Here is a 21,113-nt window from a genome sequence, read left to right on the forward strand (position 1 = left end):
TACAGGCATGCGCCAACATGCCCGGGTAATTTTTGTATTTTTAGTAGAGACAGGGTTTCACCATATTCGGCAGGCTGGTCTCGAACTCCTGACCTCAGGTGATCCACCCACCTCGGCCTCCCAAAGTGCTGGGATTATAGGCATTAGCCACTGCGCCTGGCCAGATTCCCCATACTTTGAACTCCCTACTTCTTCTGAGGCCAACCTCAGGCCTACCACATAAGTCCTCCTCTATAGTGTCCGTTGAAGTGCCAGACTCATACGAAGCTCCCAAACTCATGTTGAAGAGGAGATTTAAGCTAAATGGAAATGTGCTATGGCAATTATTCTACCAGTGTCCTTGATACAACAAACAAATCAGTAAATCAAAGTTGTAAAGAGCCTGGCTATGAAACAGGGTACTCAGTATGTATTTTATTATTTATTTATTTATTTATTTATTTATTTATTTTGAGAAGGAATCTTGCTCTTGTTGCCCAGGCTGGAGTGCAGTGGCACAATCTTGGCTCACTGCAACCTCCACCTCCCAGGTTCAAGCGATTCTTCTGCCTAAGCCTCCCAAGTAACTGGGATTACAGGTGCCTGCCACTACGCCCAGCTAATTTTTGTATTTTTAGTACAGACAGGGTTTCACCATGTTGGCCAGGCTGGTCTCAAACTCGTGACCACAGGTGATCTGACTGCCTTGGCCTCCCAAAGTGCTGGGATTACAGACCTGAGCCACCATGCCTGGCCTTTTATTAATTAAGATGAATGCTAATACAAACTGTGCTATGGGACATTTATAGGGTAGCTACCATTTAAAGAAAAAGAATTCTCTTACTTGAGACTGGTGGAAGGCATGGCAGATAGGACTTTGGCAAAGAATAGTGGAAAGAAAGTTGAAGACTGCGGGGAAACACAAGTCTGTGGATACACAGGTTGATACAGTCTCTCTTAGAGGGCATGAATGGGCAGGAAGGACTTTAACACTTACTTAGTACCTACCCTATGCTAGGGGCTGGGGTAGGCACTTTGCAGACATCATCTTTTAAAAAATTCCTTAAGAATCTCTCAATCCTTCTTCTATAGTCTCCAGCTCAATGATGTTAAGTGATTCCTCCATGCCACTAAATTGGAAAGTGGTAGGAACTCACATTCAAACCCAGGTCTGACCAACTTCAAAGGCCAGGAGGCTGTTTCCTTCATTCCATGGCTGCTCCCTCAAGAGTAACTCTGCATGGGGATAAGAGTAACTCTCTTCCAAGGTTGATCAAGGTCTCTTTCAATACCGAGATTCTGGGACACAGATTAGAAGACACAGAAGAATGGCCCAGCCTTTTCCACCCAAAGACCTGTTACTGAATTTTGTCTCCATGTGTCTGAAGGGTACTCCCCCATCATCATTTTCATTCATCCTAAGAAAGGCGGCTCCCTGTGTGGAGGTGGTGGCCGCGAACATTTTGGCTGAACTGAGCAGTCAACCTTCTCATTTTTGCTGGAAGGATTTGAGAGAATATGGGGGAGATGGTACACGAGCCAGTGGAGGATTAGTGGGGTTTTATGTTGTTGTGATGAACTTTATGATGTTAGTTTGTGGTTTCACATAGCCTCATAAAACAAGCTGGACGGTGATTATGTCACTTCCTCTGCCCTCCCGACAGAGATGAGGCCTTCTTTAGTGCCTGGAGTGTTTCCTGATGCTCCACTCAGGCCAGCTCACTTTTCAGATTTTAATGTAAGAGGTGTGGAGAAGAAAAGAAGAAGAAGGGGTGGGGGAAAGCCATCGGCCCAAGTAGTCACACTGTCATCCTGGCTGACAAATGACTGATGTCAGAGCATGGTACCGAAACGTATAGAAACAGGCCTGTTGGCTTGGGCAATACATAAATGAGCCAGTCACACATTTCTCGGATGGCTGGCAAAAGTTTTGTTGTAAAAGCAACGCCCCCATCGAGCTTGCTTTGCTTACGCAAGGCCTCAGCCTTTGCCTCTTCCCCAAACCCAAGCTACCTGAGGAGGAGGAGCTGAGTGACGGGGAGGGACCAACAGATTTGTCCCCTGTGCAGGCTGCCTGCCTGCTTGAGTTACATCCACAAATGCCTCGGAAGCAGCCAGCTGGCTGCATCTTTCTCCTCACATTCCTGGGTCTGTCTGGGCTGGTTGGCACAGTTACCAGAACGTACTACATTGGGATTGTGGAAGAATACTGGAACTATGTACCCCAAGGGAAGAATGTTATTACTGGGAAAAGTTTCACAGAAGACAAGTGAGTGAACTTAGGGTCCTCATTGACTCCCAGGTTTGGCCTCTTTTTGACTTTGTGTGGGGAAGGTTGTATTTCTTGGGTACTTACAATGGGGGTGAGTTGATCTAGACCAAGAGAAGGTGTTTTGTTTTTTGCTTGAAGAGCCCTAGTATGGATGGGTGTGTAATCTGGAAGAGATATTCATAGCTCCATGTATTTGTTGAGCCACCTATTAATAGCCTTGCCTGTGAAGGGACATATACACAACCAGGTGTTTGACAATTTCCACCAGGCACTACTAGTAACTTCTGGGGGATTCTGTTTGTTTGTTTGTCTTTAAATGACAACACTTGGGATGAAGATTTGAGAAATTTCAAGAATTCCTTATTGTTAAAACACAGTGTTTTCTTAGTTTGTATTTCTGGAATGAAACATCATAATGGGAGATAAGTATGCTAAGTCATGTTTTTCAACGTTTAAAAGAGGGAGAAGTCACAGGAGATTTGCCTGCTATTTTCAGGGTTTCCTTGAGTCTACTTAGAATTAGCGCTTTCACTGGTAAAAAGTTTATTCCAGCTCCAAGTCATTCTTGCTGAGGGCAATATCTTATCCCAGAACCTATAGCATAGCTAGGTGAGATGGTGCCACGGTGTTCTATGTTCCTGATTTTTAATTTGGGGCAGAAAATAACCCTTTCTCCCTGCCCCCTCCAGGGCCTAGTATCTTAACCATCTAATTTGTTTCATGGATCTCCCTCTGAAGTCACCTCCTGACTCCAGAAGATGTCATGCTATTTTCAACTTTGTGGTTATTAGAACATCTTTTCAGATGTTTTGGCAACCTCTGTTGGATATTTGAATGCTTGCTTCTTTTCTGACAGGCAGAACCAGTTGCATTCTGCATCCATGTTCCATTTCCTAAAGATAAGTTTAGTTGATAAAATTCAGGAACAGCACAGGGCCTACCAGCAAGTCTTTAAGAGCCAGGGCCCCTTGTCTTTGAGGAAAGACCAAAGATCCAGTTGGCTTGGAAATACAGCTTCCAAGTTTTCTAACAAAACAAAGGTGGTATAGTCATGTTTTGTTTACCAAAGATGAAGCCTGTGCCAGACAAGCTGCCAAGGCAGACTTTTCCTTAAGCTTTGTACCTGGAAATGTAATGTCTGCAGGGCTATTTCCAAAGGAAACTCTTGATTGCTTTCAATCCCACATCTGCTGACCATTGGTGGTAGTGTCTTTACTGTGATGAATAGCTATGGGATTGAAAGGGTACCCAAAATGCCAGGAGCCTTCTCTACAAATAGAGCTCTGCTATTCTCAGAGAGGGCTCAGTAGGAAACAGTCAATGTGAGCAGCTACTGGGGATAAGAATGTTGAAAGTGTGTACACTGAGTGTAATGAATATAGCATTTAAGCTAAATGTGATACTGGATTGCCTTTCCATAAGATTAACACCCACAGAAATTCTTCTTCCTAAAATGCCCACGTCACTATAGCTGTGTATGGGCATTTATTCTGACCCAAAAATTCTATGAGGGATTTTTCAATTCATTACTGCTTGCAGATATTATTATTCTCATTTTATGAACCAGGAACCAAGGCTCTGAGGTTAAATACTTGCCGGAGTTTATAAGTAAGTGGTAGCACCAAACTCATTGCTTTGGTTCCACAGCCCATATTTCTTTTCACCACACAATCTGTTTCTTGGTAAAGGTGATCCTTCTCCAGTGAATTAAAACAACTTTGAGGGAAGCCAAGGATCATGGTAATAAGAACTTTCTAGAAAGTCCTAATTTTTGCCAAAGGCATGTTTAGTCTCTTTTGTCACTCTTCCTAGAAGCATATTGAAAGGGATCACTGGTGGTCAGTGACCAAACAAGTTATCTGGGTTAATTCAAAACCTCAAAGAATCATAAATACTCAAGTACTACAATGCTGTTTTCACAAAGTGGGGTGCTGGAAGAAGTTGGGGTCTCTGTTGATCATTTCAACCAGAAGATGGTGCTTTGATGAAAGTACAATAAAACATATAAAAATTGCTATGGTGAAAAAGAAAATAGGCATGGTGAAAACAGTTGGTTTGGCATCAGATTTGAGTGAGATGGTTTCAAAATGCATGGTCTCATATGATAGTGCATTTGTTCTTAGAAGCAGCTGGCATGCTAAGGTGTCATACCTAGAACGCCAAGGTCCCCAAACATTTCTTTCTGGTATGCGAAGGGACAGAGTTTGTGTCAGACAGACTGCTACCTCTTGGAAAGGAAATCCAGGTGAGTATGCAGTGGACGTTGGCTTTTATCAGTGATCCCATCAGAATACTGGTTTTTATCAGTGATCCCATCAGTGCTAGTAGTTGTGGTAGGTGGCTCAGACAAGTTCCTAAAAAGGTAGGGCTGTCGTAGGTGGCTGACATTGCTTGTGGACCACAAGATACCCATCCTGGGTGTATGTGAAGATGCTGTGACTGGGACATAAGTGGAGTTCAGTGTGTGTACTCTGTGTTGTGCCATTTCCCCAGGAGCAGGAAGGAGCCATCGTGGATGATGTAATCATGCCCCTCACTCAGCCTCCTGGAGGGTGAATAGGCTGCCTTTCTGAGGACAGTCTGTTGTTTTGGATATTCACACTTGGGCAAATGTCTGATATTTAAAGGACCAGGAGAGCCAGGTGCTCAGAATTCCACCATGAATGGAAAGAACCTGAAATAGAAATCCAGAGACCTAACTTCTAATGCTTGCTCTGCCCAACTTGCTGTGTAATCTTGAACATGTCATATAATCTCTCTGAATATCACTTTCCTTAATTTGTGTAAGAAGGGAGTTGAAATGTAATCCCTAGAGTCACTTGAGAAGTGTAATGCCAAAGCATTAGAAATAATTTTGAAACTGAATGAAAAATATCTTTCCTGACTTGCCAGTTCTAGAAAGATTTTTGCAATGGTGAAAGAAAGGAGAGAGATGATTTGCAAATGTTCAGTCCTAGAAATTAGAGTTGGAGAAGACCTGGGACTGATCGTGGGCATATGTGACAACTTTTGAAGTAGTCTTTATTTTTCTTTCTCCATTTTTTTCCCCTGTCCTTTAAGAATTATCTCCAATTCCTCACTTCATACGTGAAGCTTTCCCCCATGACCCTGGCTTGTACTGATCTGTTTCCTTCCTAACCACTCATGGAGCTTGGGGTCTTTATCATGAGCTTGGACACTGCATTTTCTTCCCTCTGCATTGCCCTCTAATTGCTTGATGTACATTAGTCATGTCTGCAACTGCAGTAAAACACCCTGATGATAGATAAGAAGTTTTGGCATATATTCAATAATCCCCCTTCCCTGCACGGAACTTTGTCATTGACAATATCCTATGGAGGATCCAGTACAGGGCAGGCATTCAAAATCATTGAAGTAAAAGCTAATCACCTTATCAACTGAGTTGTTCTGGTTGTTTTATCTTTGAATAAGGGGAATGGGCAAAAATCTGGGGAACAAGATGGTGGGTGCCAAAGTTTCAGTAATGTGAATACATTTGGAAACCAAAGTTAGGCACATCCTTATGCACAAGGACGAGATCGAAAATGAATTGAAATCATTTTGCTGAGACTCTATAGCCCTCAGATGGTGCAATTTAACTTTTCTGCTTGGTACCTATGCTTGATTATAGGGTTCAAAAATATAATTGAGTCTATAATCACTAATGTTTCCTAGAAAGTATAGGATTTAGGAGTTAGATTCTATTTAGAAATACTTTCTCCAGATAAATATACTTCTCCTCCTCCTTGGAGTAAATGGGGACACTGGGCTCCTTTGAGTTGCCTGGGGATGGTGTCAGTATTTTGATCTATTTATACCAGTCCTGCTCAGGCTCATAAAGTCCTTAATTAAGGTGTGCGTTTGGTGGTAAAGCCTGATCCTTAATGGAAGTAGGGTGGGGTCATCTTATTTAAAGCCACAGTTCTCACCATAGACCTCATTAGGCCATCAGCACACATTCAGCCTTTTTCTTCCCAGTGAAATGCAAGGTTTTCATGGATGCTAACTCATGGGTGGAACTGCCCTTGAACATAAGTGAGGCTAGCCACTGCTCAAACCCCATTTTTGTAGAGTCTGTTAGTTGACCCAGCCACATCACTGCATCAGCCCAGTGTATGGCAAGGGGCTTTGAGTATTCTAAGAAGCAGGCCCTAGGATGGGTGTGAGAGAGAACTCATACATCTATCTGAAAGAAGGACCAACTGAGGGGAAGCAGGGAGGAGACAGAGGTTTTTGTGAGCTTTGAAATAAAGAAAAGAATATCATCTGGTAAGTGCATGGTCTAAACAAATGGTAACTTTCAAATCTCAACTTCTGTCTTATCAGCACCAAAAATATTTTGTTTGGACTGATGCCATATGAATCTCTGGGAACTGCTGTTCTACCCTATATCAGTAAGTGATTGTTTCTGGCTGCCACTAGAGACTGGAGTATAATGTCTTTAACAAATTAGGATTTTGTATTCATTTGTAGAAGAATCCAGAAGTGGGCAGTCCAAGGTTGGTGGGATAGATGGTATAACAAGATATCAGGGGCTTTCTGTATTTCTGATCCACCATCCTTAGCCTATGTGCTTTAAACCCTTTGTGGTTTCCCTCCTCAAGCACATTCATGGTCACAAGATTGCTGTTGGATCTCCAGCCATCGTGTCTACATTCCAGGAAGAAAGAGAGAAAGGCACAAGGTAGAAGCAGAACAATTTTTGCTGCATCAGCCTTTTAAAGGGTTCTCATTGAAACCCTACCCAACCAATTTTACTTAAATCTCATTGGATACTCATAGCCACAAAGAGGACTTGAAAAAATATAACGTTTCAGCTGTGTACTTTTCTGCCTGAATAAAGATAGAATTTGCCTCTGACACTAAGACAGAAGGGGAGCATGAATATTGCAAGGCAGCTGGCAGTCCCTGCTACCCTCCCCTACCTCAGTTCTCTCCTGTTTTCCATGATTCACAGGCATCCTCTTAGTCCCCATCTTGCTTTTCCCACCTCCATATGATGGGCCCCCAAGGCCTGGTTAGCAGGATCTGAAAGATAACTCATTGACAGTATAATAAGTTAGCTAAGTGTCACTGAGTATTTACTATGCTCCAGGCATTGCTTTAAAAGGTTAGCACACCATGAAGTGGGGTGACCAATCTTCTGTCTCTGGGAGGGAGATCAGGTGGCATCGGGAGGATTTCTCCAGCCAAGTGTAGCCCAGCCTTGGTCTTAGGGAGATGCCAAGGCAGTCCAGTTTGCTGGTAAAGTATGGGGCTCTGGCATCAACTGTCACATTTAGAATTCTTGCCCCACTTTATGGGCAAGTAATTCAATCTCTCTTTGCCTCAGTTTTCTCATCAGTAAAATAGGGATAGTGATAGTACTTGCTTTGAGGGTGTATCAGTTTTCTGTGGCTGCTGTAACAAATTACAAACTAGGTGGCTTCAAACAACAGCAATTTATTCTCCCCCAGTTTTGGAGGCCAGATGTCTGAACTGCATGTGTTGTCAGGGCCACAATGCCTCTGGAGGTTCTAAGGGAGGGGCCATTCCTTGACTCTTCCAGGTTCTGGTATCTGCCAGCATTCCTTGGCTGTGGCTGCATCACTCTGATCTCTGCCTCCATTTTCATATCATCGTCTTCTCCGTGTGTGTCTAGCCTATCTTTGCCTCTTACTTATAAGGATGCTTTTGATGGTGTTTAGGGCCCACCCAGCTAATCCAGGATGATCTCCCCATCTCAAGATCCTTAACTTAATCACATCTGCAAAGACCCATTTTTCCAATAAGTTTCTGTGGAGGAGGACTGCGGAGTTATCTTTGGGACTTAGGATCTGCACATACTCAGACACAGTGCCTGCCACTTGAGAGCACTTGATCAGCTCTCGTGGTAGCTCTGCTGTCTCATGGGGTTCTTTGGAGAGCAGGAGCCCTGGGGGAAAGACCTTGGCTGGTCACATTTTCCTCTTTTCTAACAAAGCTTTACGCTTTACCAGAAATAATCATAACTGTCATTGATTCAGCACCACTCTCCCAGTTGCTGTGTGTGTGGCTCTACACCTCTTCTCATTGAATTCTTATGATAGCTCTACCATGGTCACTGGTTTACAGCAGAGGAAACTGGTTCAGAGAGGTTAAGTCTCTTCCCCATTTCACAACCAGCAAGTGAGAGAGTTGGGATTCAAGCTCATTTTCATTCCCCCTCATCATGCCATTTGTTTTGAACACACCTGGTATATGAAGGGCTTCTGTGGAAATGAAGAGTGAAAAGGAAGGACCCAAGACATAGGTGGTGCCAGGGACCCAGAGTGAAAGAATGTATATAGAAGCACATCCAGATGGTATTAAAAATTATTAATCTAATAGGGAGGGTGCAGCTTCACCAAACTGAATGTGCAATCTCCGTCTCCACCCTTCCTTTTGCCAAGTGACACTTGTCTCAATCTCATCTTTTTTTCTCCTTGGTGAAGAACGTTCCTTCTCAAGCTCAAACAATATTTCTTGTCCTTATTGTGACTCTTATGATCTCACATGTTGGATCTGACCACACTCTCTGCTAACATTATTTTGCAGTTTATCTTCATCCTATATTTCCCTGCCCTCTACACAGACATGTGGGCTCTGGACAGTAGAGTTGGCAGTTAACATTGTAAAACTGTGTTTATTGTCAAATGCATGTTTTGCTTCCCAACTAGATGGTAAAACTCTTGCATTCAGGGACTGAGATTAATACATCTTGGCCCCAGTTTCTAGTTTTATGTCCCAGACATAGTAGATGATCAGCAATTGCTCCAAGGAAGCTATCAGAAAACATCCCTCTAAAAGATGCAGAGGTCATGGGATTGCTGGGTGGTTTATATCCCTGAAAGCTACGAACTCCTGAGAATATAACCTGGAAGTCCAACTCTGTACTGTGTAGGGGATTCCCAAGGGCAGGTTTGTTCTGATAATGATTAATCTCCTCTGCTTTTGGAAGATATCTCCATCCACAGGATTGGCCCCAGGCACTGGCAATGTAATGTTCCAAGTCCCCATCTTGTCTTTAAGGCAGTTGTTAATGTTAACCTTCCTGGCCCCACTGGATTCTTTTGCAGCAGGAAGTAGACACCTCCTTAGCTTGAGTCAAGATGTTAGAATGCAGATTGAAAATGTTCTTGAGGAATAGTGATTGCTCAGCCCCTCGCCATGGCTACGCGATAAACAACAGATGGCTCACCAATGCGACATTCTAACAAATATACTCCATTTAAATTGGAGGTTGCTTCATGGGGATGGCTCCCTTGAAGTTACTTCCTTACTTTGTTTCTTGGGAAAATTTGTATTTTATAGAACTCAAAGGAGCTGGCGTTTCTGTTCTACTATTACAAATGCATAATATGTTCTCAATGGGTGGTTTGCTGTGTAGACACTAAAACAAACTACTTTCTCTTTCTCTTATTTCTATCCCTTCCCACTTCTTTTTTTACTTTCAAGCTTTTTTTCCTATTAGTTAAAAAAGTATAGGATCTCACTGTATTGCCCAGGCTAGTCTTAAACTCCTAGCCTCAAGTGATCCTCCCACCTTGGCCTCCCAAAGTGCTGGGATTAGGCATGAGCCACCACACCCAGCCTCAACAAATTTTTATCAAATAGTTACTATAGTTTTTGTTTTGTGTGAAGTATCTTCCTAGGGCACCTTCATGGGTCAACCCTGTCCTACTCTTGATGTGGAGTCAGTGGAGGGGAAGAAGTCCTGGGACAAGGAGGAAGCTATGGGTTCTCTTCACTGTCTGAGCAGGAGGCTCCTCCTGCGGCAGAGGAAGAGAGGGTCTTGCAATAATAATTAAATGCCCCCACCCAGAAGTGACACATGGCATTTCCACTCACAGCCAATTTGCCAGAACACTATGGACCATCTAACTTGCAAAAGCAGAATCACTGTGGTCTTCTTTGGTTAGGAGGAAAGAAAAATTAGAATACGCAAGCCCTAAAAAGCTCTACTACAGGAATCATTTGGTGATCTTAGGAAAAAAATACAGATGCCATGGTCTTGCCAGTAGAAAGTCTGATTCCATTGCCCTGAAGTGGGGCCTGAGAATAAAAATTTGGCAAATGTTCCAAATGATTCTGATGCAAGTGGTACATGGGTGGACATTTGGGAACCACTGCTTTAGAAAACCCAATCCCCCCTTGGGGTGACTATTGGCTGTATAGGTGATAAGACTGATATGTGTCCAGGAATATGAAAAACAGTCAATGTATAACTCAGTGCCAAAATATGAAGCATATATAAGTGCTCCAGTCCCTACAGGGACTCAGCAAACACTTCACTGCCCCTCCTGATACTTATTTTGCCTCTTATTTAGTGCCTTTGCCAGACAACTCATGGTAAGACCTGGTCTTGTGGAGGTGATGGAGAAAGGTCTTGGGCAGAGGTGGGGTCAGGACCTCTTAGCAGATTAAAAGCAGGAGTACATATGTGAAGATGTGAGCATGTGTGCTCCACATGCATTTGCATGTGTGTATACTTTTGTGTCTTCATGTGTGCAGTGGGAGAACAGGGTAGAGAAGTAGAGTCCAATGTCCATCCTTCCCTATAGGGCCTGTTGGAATGATAAGGTCCTATGAATAATAGTTTTGTATTATAGCTTTTTACCCATCAGGCTGAACCCAGAGAGCATACCAGGGATTCTGAATCTAATCCTTGCTGTGCCACCTTACTGGGTGACCCATTGTCAGCTATAAAACTGGGCAACTCTGAGGCTTATTAGCAAGCTTGGGGATGACTCAGTTCTTCCTGTGACTCTTCCTCTTCCTTCTTCTTTTGCACAGCCTGTTCAATCAGGAGTTGTATTCAGCTACTCTTTAACAGAATCCTGAAAAGCAGAAGTGGTTTAAATCGATTAAAGATTTATTATTATTGCTTACATAAAAGAGAGCCAGAGGTTGGCAATCATCTGGGTCCCAGGTTCCTTTTGGCTCTCACTTGACCATCCCTAGGGTGTGACCCTCTTCCTCATTATCTCAAGATGGCTGCTGGAGCTCCAGTCATCATGTCTACATTTCAGGCATGAATAAAGGGAAGAGAAGAGGATAAAAAGGGTGTCTTCCAGCTACACCTAGAGAAGTATCATTGAGTGACTTCTGCTTACATCTGATTGACTAGAATTATGTCACATGACTATTCCAAGTTGCAAGCAAGTCTGAGAAATGTAACAGCCTCTATTATAAAGGTCCAGGGGTCAGGCATCCCAACTTTTATATCCCATTCTCTTGCACAGGGAAATGTAAGTCTTTGCCTTATAGAGTGGGAGAGGGCTAACTCTTGCTCCTGGGTAGACACATGCAGGCTTAGTGGATGCTTGGATACAAGAGACCCAGAATGTTCATAGACGGTCCCAAGACTTCAGCCTCAATGCCTGAGAGGAGAGTTGGCAAGCCAGAGGTTGAGCAGGGATAGTGAGCAGATGCCATGCTCTCTGCTCCAGAGGTCAATCCCCTTGCAGAGCAGAACTCAATCCAACAACACCCTTCGTTGTGGCAGCTTTGTTTTTAGAAATAGAAGGCATGCAAGAGAATTTTGGCCCCTTGGTGGCCAAACAGCATGGGTCTTCTTTTTTTTCAATAAAATGTGAGCTTGTTTTTAGTATTGAATTTGTAGGTACAGAGTAACTGCCCCTCCCCCTACAACAGTATAAAAGAGGATGAGTGAAAGTAAACTTCTCCTCCATCCTCCCTCCCACCTGTGGCTTCAGTCTCATAGTCTGGAGGCTACACTTTGTTTCCCTGGTCACTTTCCAGATGTATTCTTTGCATATAGGTAAATATGCATTGTTACACACACACACACACACACACACACAGACACAAATGGGATAATACTTTACATACGGCTCTGCAATTTGCTTTTTTTTTATTAGTATCTTGGTGATCACGCCATATCAGCACCTGTAGACCACCTTATTCTTTTCTTATGGGTATGTGGCATGAATGCCATCATTTATTTACCCAGCTGCCAGTTGAAGAACATTTTGGTCTTTCCAGGCTTTTGCTATCAAAATCATTCTCTAATTTTTTAAACAGGATTCCTCTCTTGATCACATTGTTTGGATTGGAAGCTGAACCTAGTAATTGGGGGACAGAGAACATTGCTGCCTCTGGGAGGTCTTGTCCTGTGATTCCTGGGGTTCTTCTCTAGTCAGGCCCATCTCTGGCTTCTCCATCGGGGGTCTAAACCCATGGGTTCCTTCTTGTCCCAGGACCTCCTCCCTACCACGGACTCCACATCAAGGGTGGGATAAGGTTAACCCTGGGAAGGTTAATAATCAGATGCTCTGGGCAGATAAATAGCACAGATCTCCTTCATCTATAGGAGAGGCTGAGTACTGAGGAGAGGAGAAAGTGGTCTGGTGATGGCCATTCTTACCTCCCTTTGGCTGCAAGCCAAAAGCAGTCTACTCTACAGTTCATTGGACCAATTCTCCTTGGAATAGATTTTTGTGGCCACCTGTTAGTATTACAGCATAACCTTTGGGGTCTCTTCACTCACCTCCCAAACCCCATCTCAAACAGCTAATCAAAGCCTCCTTTCCAATGACATACAGTGCTTACCCCACAGAAGTTCCACAGTTTGCAATTTTCTCCAACTTCAATGTCATTTCCAGTGAATTTTATCCACCCTGAAATGCTTCCAGCTCCCCAGTGATGTTCCAGTGGCCTTTAGATCTGAGACCCAGCTGCTCTACCCCTTAATCTGGCTCAGCTGAAAACCCTGGGGGATTCTCCAGTCTCCAAGGCCAAGGCCTGCTTCATTTAAAAGAGGCTTTGTTGCTGGTGGGTTTGACCTGGCTTATGATTTTATTACGTGGTCTGGGGCAGGCTGGATACCTCAGCTGGCTAGACAGCGGGAGTGATAATCACTTTTTAGCTTGACTTTTAAACCTTGCTGTGCTCTCTTTAAATTATTTTCTTTTTAATTTTGCTATTCTGTAAGCTTCAGTTTACAAATTAGAAAATGTCAAGGTGGCTGTAAACCCCATTTGTTAGCAGGTCCCAACAGTCTTTGGGAGGCATACCCAGCAAACTGAAGCCTATAAGGTTGTTATAATAGGTAGCTAGTCAGGCATGAGCAGGGCAGGAGAGGTGTCCGCCTGACCAGGAATGTCAGGTAACCATCAGGTGATGGTCAGGCAGTTGTTAACTGTCTCTCTAAAGTAATAATCGGTCACAGTCAGTGCCAGGGAAAGGCAGTCTCCCTATAGATAGAAAAAACCTGAAACTGGTGATCAGCAGCTTCCTGATAAGATCTCAGGAGTTGGGCAAATGGGCTCAAGCAAGTGCATTGAGGGGCAAAACGGCAGAGTTTAACTGGTATATGACCTTCCAGGGACATTCCACTGGTAAGGGAAGAATGCCTCACGTGAGCATGCGTACACCTCCAGTAAACACACTGCACCTGCTCATCTCCCAAGTGCTAGCAGGCCACTGCACATATGGGCAACCCATGCCAAGGGAAGAATCAGGGGAAAAGGGACACAAGAGCCCAGAAGTATGCCAGTGTATAAAACCCCAAGTCAAAAGGTCAAACTGCGCATTTGTTTTTCAAGTCGCCCGCTTGGCCCTCTTCCAAGGGTGCTTTCCTTCCTTTTGTTCCTACTCTAAAGCTTTTTAATAAACTTTCATTCCTGCTTTAAAACTTGCCTCAATCTCTCCTTTTGCCTTATGCCCCTTAGTTGAATTGAATTCTTTCTTCTGAGGAGGCAGGGATTGATGTTGCTGCAGGCCCATATGAATTTGCTGCTGGTAACAAGGTCATATGTTGAATTTCTGAGAGCAGCTGGGTCTCAGATCTAAACAACTCAGTGTGTTTTCTCCCAGTAGTAAGATATGATGTCATCCAGGTGTAGAGAGGACCCGAAGACTCTGGAGCACTGTGTGGCCTGGCCATTTGTGTAGGGTAAGAAGAGCAACTATGTGCTTGGAGTGCCCCCACCCTCATATCCACAGCGGACATCTAGTGTGGATCATGGCGTTCTTCTCTCATTGAACTCAACCTCGACTTCTTTTCTAAGCAATTACCACCAATCAGATTTGGTGCACAAGATAAAATCTATTGGCTGTCCCGGACCTAGAGGGTATTCAAATATGGCAACCTATGCTTTTCAGCAAATAGAGTTTGCAACACCATCCCAGCTTTAGCTTGCCAATATGGGGACAAACTCACACTTGTTTGTTTGTTTTTAAGTGCCAAAGCCATTAAACACCAACTCTGCCAGGCGAGTTGCTGGGGCTTAGGAATAAAAAGGATGTTTAAAGGGGTATTGTCTTCAATGAGCTCACAAACCAGAGATGTGCATATCTCACTGTAACACGCTTTGGTGAGTACCATTATTAGCATATGAACAGAGCACTGTGTATGTAGAGAGGAGGAAAAGAGCAAGAGTGTGAATCTACCTCAAAGGGTGCTTGGCAGGTAGAGAATGAGGAAGACCATTGAGGCCCAGGAAAAAGAATGTGCTGAAGTCTTAAAATGCTGAAAGGACATGATGTGTACCAAGAAGAGAGTGTCTGATCTGGCAGAAGCATGGGGACCTGGGAGTTGGGGCAAAGAGGGAGGAAATGAGGTTGGAGAGAAAAGCTGTTGCTTCAAAGAGGACTTTTTCTGCTTTGATTTGAACCTGTGGATCCTTCTCCCCAGCTTGACTCAGATGTCCTTTCCTCCATCTGCCTAAGTGATTCTTCTACCTTCTAAGGTGGTTCCCATCTTCTGCTCCATGCGGGATGGATTCCAGGCTGCTCAATATGTTGATCTCTAGCTCCATCATCCTGAAAAGTCTGCAGGATGGGCAAAGCCACCATTTATTATTAAGACTGCTTAGGAGCTTTGAAGTAGGAGCTGCTTTGAAGTAGGAGTGCCTGAGTCACTGTATACTAATGTGATCATCTCTTTGAGGAAATGAAGATGAAGCCCTGAAAATATCTCTTTATCTTTTTGATCTATAGTGTTTTTCCCAACCTTAATGAAGCTAACAAAGATTCATTATTTAATACAAAGGCTATCAGACCTGGTGTGACTCCATCAACAAAGGAATGTGGCTGTAAACCCTATTTGTCAGCAGGTCTGCCCCTTGTCAGAAAGAAGGGAGAGCAATGCAGAAAAGATGACATTTAAGTAAAGAAAGATAATAAAACTTCACAAAGAAAGTCCCAGACTAGACAGGCAAGCAGATGCCACCCTGGGCCACTGGGAGTAGGAGGGCCAGCTGAATCAGATACCAAGGAATAACATCCCCCAAATCAGGCATGAAGTTAAACAGAGCCCTGGTGAGCATACAGTTGTAATGACTCAGTATTCAGAGGTGGAAGGTAAGGAAGGGGCTTGATCCAGTGAGCAGAAGCAGATGAGAAAAATCATGTGGGCAGGTATGATGAAGAGGAATCAGATATAGGATCCTTCCAAAATTGTCTTCCCAAGACACAGATCTGGTCAAATACATCTGTTTAAGAATCTTCAGTGGCTCTTAGTTGAAGATACAATTACATCTAAATGCCTTAGCCAAGCACTCAAATTTCTCCACAGTTTCACTCTTATCAAATTTTCTGGTCCTATAAAGCTGCCTGTGATTTCCTGAACTGACCTCTAATTCTCTCACCTGGATACCTTTCTCAAGCTCTTCCTTCTACTTGAGTAAGGTATTGAGGTGTCTCTCCCTCTGTCCTAAATTCCCATAACATGTTCTTTTCCTACAATTCTTAGCAGTTTCCTTTGTGCAGGTAACAATGGCTTTGTTCCTTCCTCTTGACTACAAACGTACTTATTTAGAGATTGTACCTTTTTTATTATTGTACTCAAAACAACATCTAGCCCAGTACTTTGCATGCTATAAATCCTTAATCTGTACTTGTTGGAAGTCAGCAGAATGGCTTTCAAGCTTACCCAAGACTGAAACAGAGGCGATGCCTGTGGGATCTTCTGGGAGGGTTCCTTTTTTTTTTGAATCTTTTATTATACTTTAAGTTCTAGGGTTCATGTGCACAACGTGCAGGTTTGTTACACATGTATACATGTGCCATGTTGGTGTGCTGCACCCATTAACTCATCATTTACATTAGGTATATCCTGGGAGAGTTCTTAAAGGGGTCATGCGGGGTGATAGGGGCAGCCAGAGCCTATGACAAAGGCAGGCAGAGGCTTCCTGTTGGTCCCCCTCCAGAGTGGTCATGAAAGTCTCTTTTATTTTATTTTATTTTTTGAGACGGAATCTCACTCTGTCACCCAGGCTGGAGTGCAGTGGCGCGATCTCGGCTCACTGCAAGCTCCGCCTCCTGGGTTCATGCCATTCTCCTGCCTCAGCCTCCTGAGTAGCTGGGACTACAGGCGCCCGTTACCACGCCCGGCTAATTTTTTGTATTTTTAGTAGAGACGGGGTTTCACCGTGTTAGCCAGGATGGTCTCGATCTCCTGACCTCGTGATCCGCCCGCCTCGGCCTCCCAAAGTGCTGGGATTACAGGCGTGAGCCAACGCGCCCAGCCTGAAAGTCTCTTTTAAATTTAATTTTATTTATTACTTTCCTTTTATACCACCACTGAAATGCCTGAAGTTCATGGAAGCCCTTAAGGGCGTATTTCATTAGGGTGACACAGTTATACATGAGTAGAAACTTTATATATTCTGGTCCAGGAAATATGTCCACCTCAGAAGGAGCACTGTCCCTGGGTCTGTCTCTGGACAGAATAGGAATTCAAATGAGGTACAGTTAAAGGCTGAACCCCAAGGGTCTATGAGTTTATAGCTCCACCTGCTGATGTCTGAGGCTGGGGCTTGGGACTAGACAAGGGTGCCTGACCAAGGTATCTGCCTAGGATTCTGACTTGGAGAAGGGAGAGAAGAATCAAAGAGGATCGTTGTGCCCTATGCTGAGAGGGGTGAGAGATGGGAAGAGTTGGTGCAGGACACTCTAGAGGAATTTGTGAGACTTGAGTCATCTCACAACTTTTCAGGCTCCAATGCCATAGAACAGAGCTTCTAGAGTCTTCTAGATCCAACTGGTCTACCCATCTTAGAATTACCCTGACACTCACTGTGGATCTGGAATGAACAAAACTGCATGAATTGCTCATTCTGGCCCAGAGTGGGTGGATTGAATACTCTGTTAGACATTAATTCCTTTGGGAAAGGCTGGGATAGGTTTCCTTTGGAAACGATTGGGAAAGAAAAGAAAAACAGAAAAAATTATTAGGGCCACAGAAATGTAGAAGAGAGAAGTGCTCCATGATACCTGACACGTGCTTAACACATTTTTTGAATAAATTATATGAATGATTGAATTCTTGGAACTGAGTAAAAGAATAGAAAGTACAATAAAATAAAAACAGAAAAAATGAAAAGAAATAGTCATACGATGATGAAAACAAGTAGGAGTTGATTAGAGGGGAAAAAGTCAATAGCCAGATTTAAGAGATTAGAGGAACAAACAACTCTCAGACAGACTTCCTCCTGTGGTTACCTGAAGCTCCAGACTCATGTCCCAGTTCCAAGTACACAAGAAAGAGATCCTTCACAAGTCCCTGGATTTTCTCAGATTTAACCAACCAGACACTCTGTGGCTGTCCCTGAACTAATCATGGTGGCCCAGGGTAGGCTGGCTGGGGGATGAATGATATCAATTGGCCAGGTCTGGATCACAAGTCCTGCCCTAACAACAGCTTATTAGAGAAACTCGTCGTGCTTATAGGCTAGGCTGATGCACTTGCTCCATTAGTGGGGCTGGGGGATGGAACCCCATCCGAAGCACAGAGAATGAGAGTGGGAAAGGTGTGCTCTCCCACTCTGGGCACACTCCTCACTCCTCAAAGAGTGGAGTGTGTGTGCCGAGTTGCCAAAACTTTAAAATGTCTTCTACATCAACTTTTTCTATTTTTTTTTTCTTGAGTAACTCTTCATTGTTCGAGAGTATACTGAAGCATTACTTCCTTAAGGAAACTTCCGCTGACTTATCTTTGACTCCAGATTAGATGCCCCAGAACATAATGTGTGTTCTCATAACTCTCCCTTCCAGAATAGGGGCTCCTTCAAGGCAGGGGCTTTGTCTTTTTTCCTCCATATCCCTGGTACTGAGGGCAGGGCTTGGTATAATTAATATTTGTTGGATAACTGAGAGAGAATAAATGCACGGACACTTGCAGGAGTGTGTCTCAGAGTAAGATGTGGCCTCTTGCCCCCAAAAGGGACACAGCTACATTGGGATGGCTGCACCCAGGAGTGGTGGAGCTTTTGCTCAAGCAGAAGCCAGTACTTATGGAGCTGGAGCTAGGATGGGAGCTCCAAGCCAAGCAAATAGACTGAGAATGGGGAAGGGGGCTTCACCTCTCCAGGAGAAGATTGTCAGGCACCTCCCAAGTGGTGCTATTGTTTCAGGCTTCCAGACACCAGGGACTGAGTCTGCCCTATGTCTAGGTCCCCAGGAAGGCATCTGGTCATCTCAAGTCTTAGAATTCTGTTTTTCTCATTTCCACCCCTTTTCTTCTATTGCACCACTGACTTCTGGTCTCATAACAGTCTCTCTGCCCCTCAACTTTGCTCTGCCTTTTCCTCAACTCCTTTAAAACTTGCACACCACTGCCATAGAAGGGTCCTTGAACACATGATTATTATGTCACCCATTTTGTGAAAAACCTCAGTGAGTCTCAGTGCTTCCAAGATAAATTTTAAATTCTCCAACCCGGAATTAAACTTGTCAGTCTATCTCCAGAACTTACCTGCATCCTTATCTCTCACTCCTCACTTCCTAGACCTGTGCACCAGCCTATAACCTGCTCTTCCCATTCCGTCTGCACTGCTTCCTCCTCACTGTACATCTGTTGTCCCACTTAGTGTCCTCACTTTTCCCTTTTGTTATCCAATCCTACTTCTCCTTAATTCTTGCAATTGTCTGACCTCTTGTACCCACAGCAATCTTTTCATTCTCCAAACCTTTTTTTTTTTTTTTTTTGAGACAGGATCTTGCTCTGTCATCCAGGCTAGAGTGCAGTGGTGCGATCTTGGCTCACCAGAGCCTTAACTTCCCAGGCTCAAGTGATCCTCCCACCTTAGCCTCCCAAAGTGGGATTACAGGCATGAACCACTATGCCTGGCTATTTTTTTTAAGACGGAATCTTGATCTGTCACCCAGGCTGGCACGATCATGGCTCACTGCAGCCTTGATTTCCCAGGCTTGAGTGATCCTCCTGCCTCAGCATATCAGGTAGCTAGGACTACAGGCGGCCCACCACCATGCTCGGCTTTTTTGTTTGTTTGTTTGCAGAAACAGGGTCTCACTATGTTGCCCAGGCTGGTCTCAAACTCCTAGGCTCAAGAGATCTGCCTGCCTTGGCCTCCCACTGCTGGGATTACAGGTGTGGACCACTATGCCTGGCCTCCCTGAACTATTACGTTCCTAGAAATGTTGAGCCTGTATCTGTTGTATCAATCATTCACTTGACACTTAATTATCTAAGCCCATTATTTGATTACAAACTTTTGTACACCATCTAGTCACAGGCTGAGAATGCTGTAAATGTGCAATGAGTGTTAGTTAAATGAAAAAGCAAAGGGGAACATGTTGAGTGGAAAAGGGCAAATTTGTAGTGTGGCTTTAGAGTTCTTTGGATTTGTTTTAGTTTGATTGTGAATACTGCTTGTGCCCTTTGGCTTGCCACTTCATTGCTGAATCTCATTTCCACATTAGTAAATTGAGGATAATCTTCCGAGCCCTACAGAGGTTGCAGCTTATAGTGAACACCAAATGAGAGGTCATATATGCAATACTTTATAAACTCCTAGTGGTAAGCTATTAGGGCTTCTCTTTTCATTTCAATTAAAAATGTTTTTCTTCTTACTTTTAGACTTGCAACCTTATTTCTCGAAAGAGGGCCCAACAGGATAGGCAGTATTTACAAAAAGGCTGTTTACAGACGCTTCACGGATGGAACCTACTCCATAGAGATCCCCAAACCTCCCTGGCTTGGATTCCTGGGCCCCATCTTGAGGGCCGAAGTGGGTGATGTGATTGTCATTCATTTAAAGAACTTTGCTTCTCGACCTTACTCTCTGCATCCACATGGCGTTTTCTACAACAAAGATTCAGAAGGTAAATATCAATCCTTTATTACTGGGGTCTTGTCTCTATTTCATAAGTAAGGTAACTGTCAGAGTTAAAGAGATTTTAGGAGCACATTGATTACATGGATATATTTATCTTCTCTCAGTCTGCTTCTCCATCCATCTCCATCTATCTATTCTGTCTCTCTCTTCCCTTTCTTGCTTTTTTTTTTTTTTTTGAGAGGTAGTCTCACTCTGTTGCCCAGGCTGGAATGCAGTGGCATGATATCAGCTCACTGCAACCTCCGTCTCCCTGGTTCAGGATATTCTCCTGCCTCAGCCTCTCTAGTGCTGGGATTACAGATGTGCATCATCACGCCCAGCTAATTTTTTGTATTTTTAGTAGAGAAAATATGGTTTCACCACGTTGGCCAAGCTGGTCTCAACCTCCTGACCTCAAATGATCCGCCCGCCTCAGCCTCTCAAAGTGCTGGGATTACAGGCGTGAGCCACCATGCCTGGCTCCCCTTCATGCTTTTTCTTTCCCTTATTTCCTACCTCTCCTCTTTCTTGCTCTTCTTTATGTTGACACAGAACTCCTCAGTACCTGCTCCACCACGCCCCAGGAGCACACTAGCTTTCTTCCTTGTCACTTAGTTGTGCCTGATTTGCACACTAGATAAAGGGCAACACGCTCCTATCTCCAGTAGCAGCCTTGGCTGTGGGTACATTTTTATCAACAGAAGCTGATCCCCACTCCTTGCTTCAGGTGGCTGTTTTTGGTGCTGCCTTTGTGAAGCAGCCTTGTCTTCCTTCTTGTG

At 43.9% G+C, this 21,113-nt stretch overlaps 1 protein-coding gene across 1 annotated transcript in view; it reads left to right on the forward strand.

Moving 5' to 3' along the window:
• The first annotated feature begins 2,078 nt into the window (after window positions 1-2,078).
• HEPHL1 (hephaestin like 1) overlaps window positions 2,079-21,113 on the forward strand; it is a 93,574-nt gene continuing 74,539 nt past the window's right edge. The window contains exons 1-2 of the mRNA XM_057299218.2: window positions 2,079-2,248; window positions 20,097-20,341. Of these exons, the coding sequence (XP_057155201.1) occupies window positions 2,079-2,248; window positions 20,097-20,341 (415 nt within the window). The remainder of the gene's footprint in view (window positions 2,249-20,096; window positions 20,342-21,113) is intronic.

Source organism: Pan paniscus, chromosome 9 (assembly GCF_029289425.2).
Source record: "Pan paniscus chromosome 9, NHGRI_mPanPan1-v2.0_pri, whole genome shotgun sequence".
Lineage (NCBI taxonomy): Eukaryota > Metazoa > Chordata > Mammalia > Primates > Hominidae > Pan > Pan paniscus.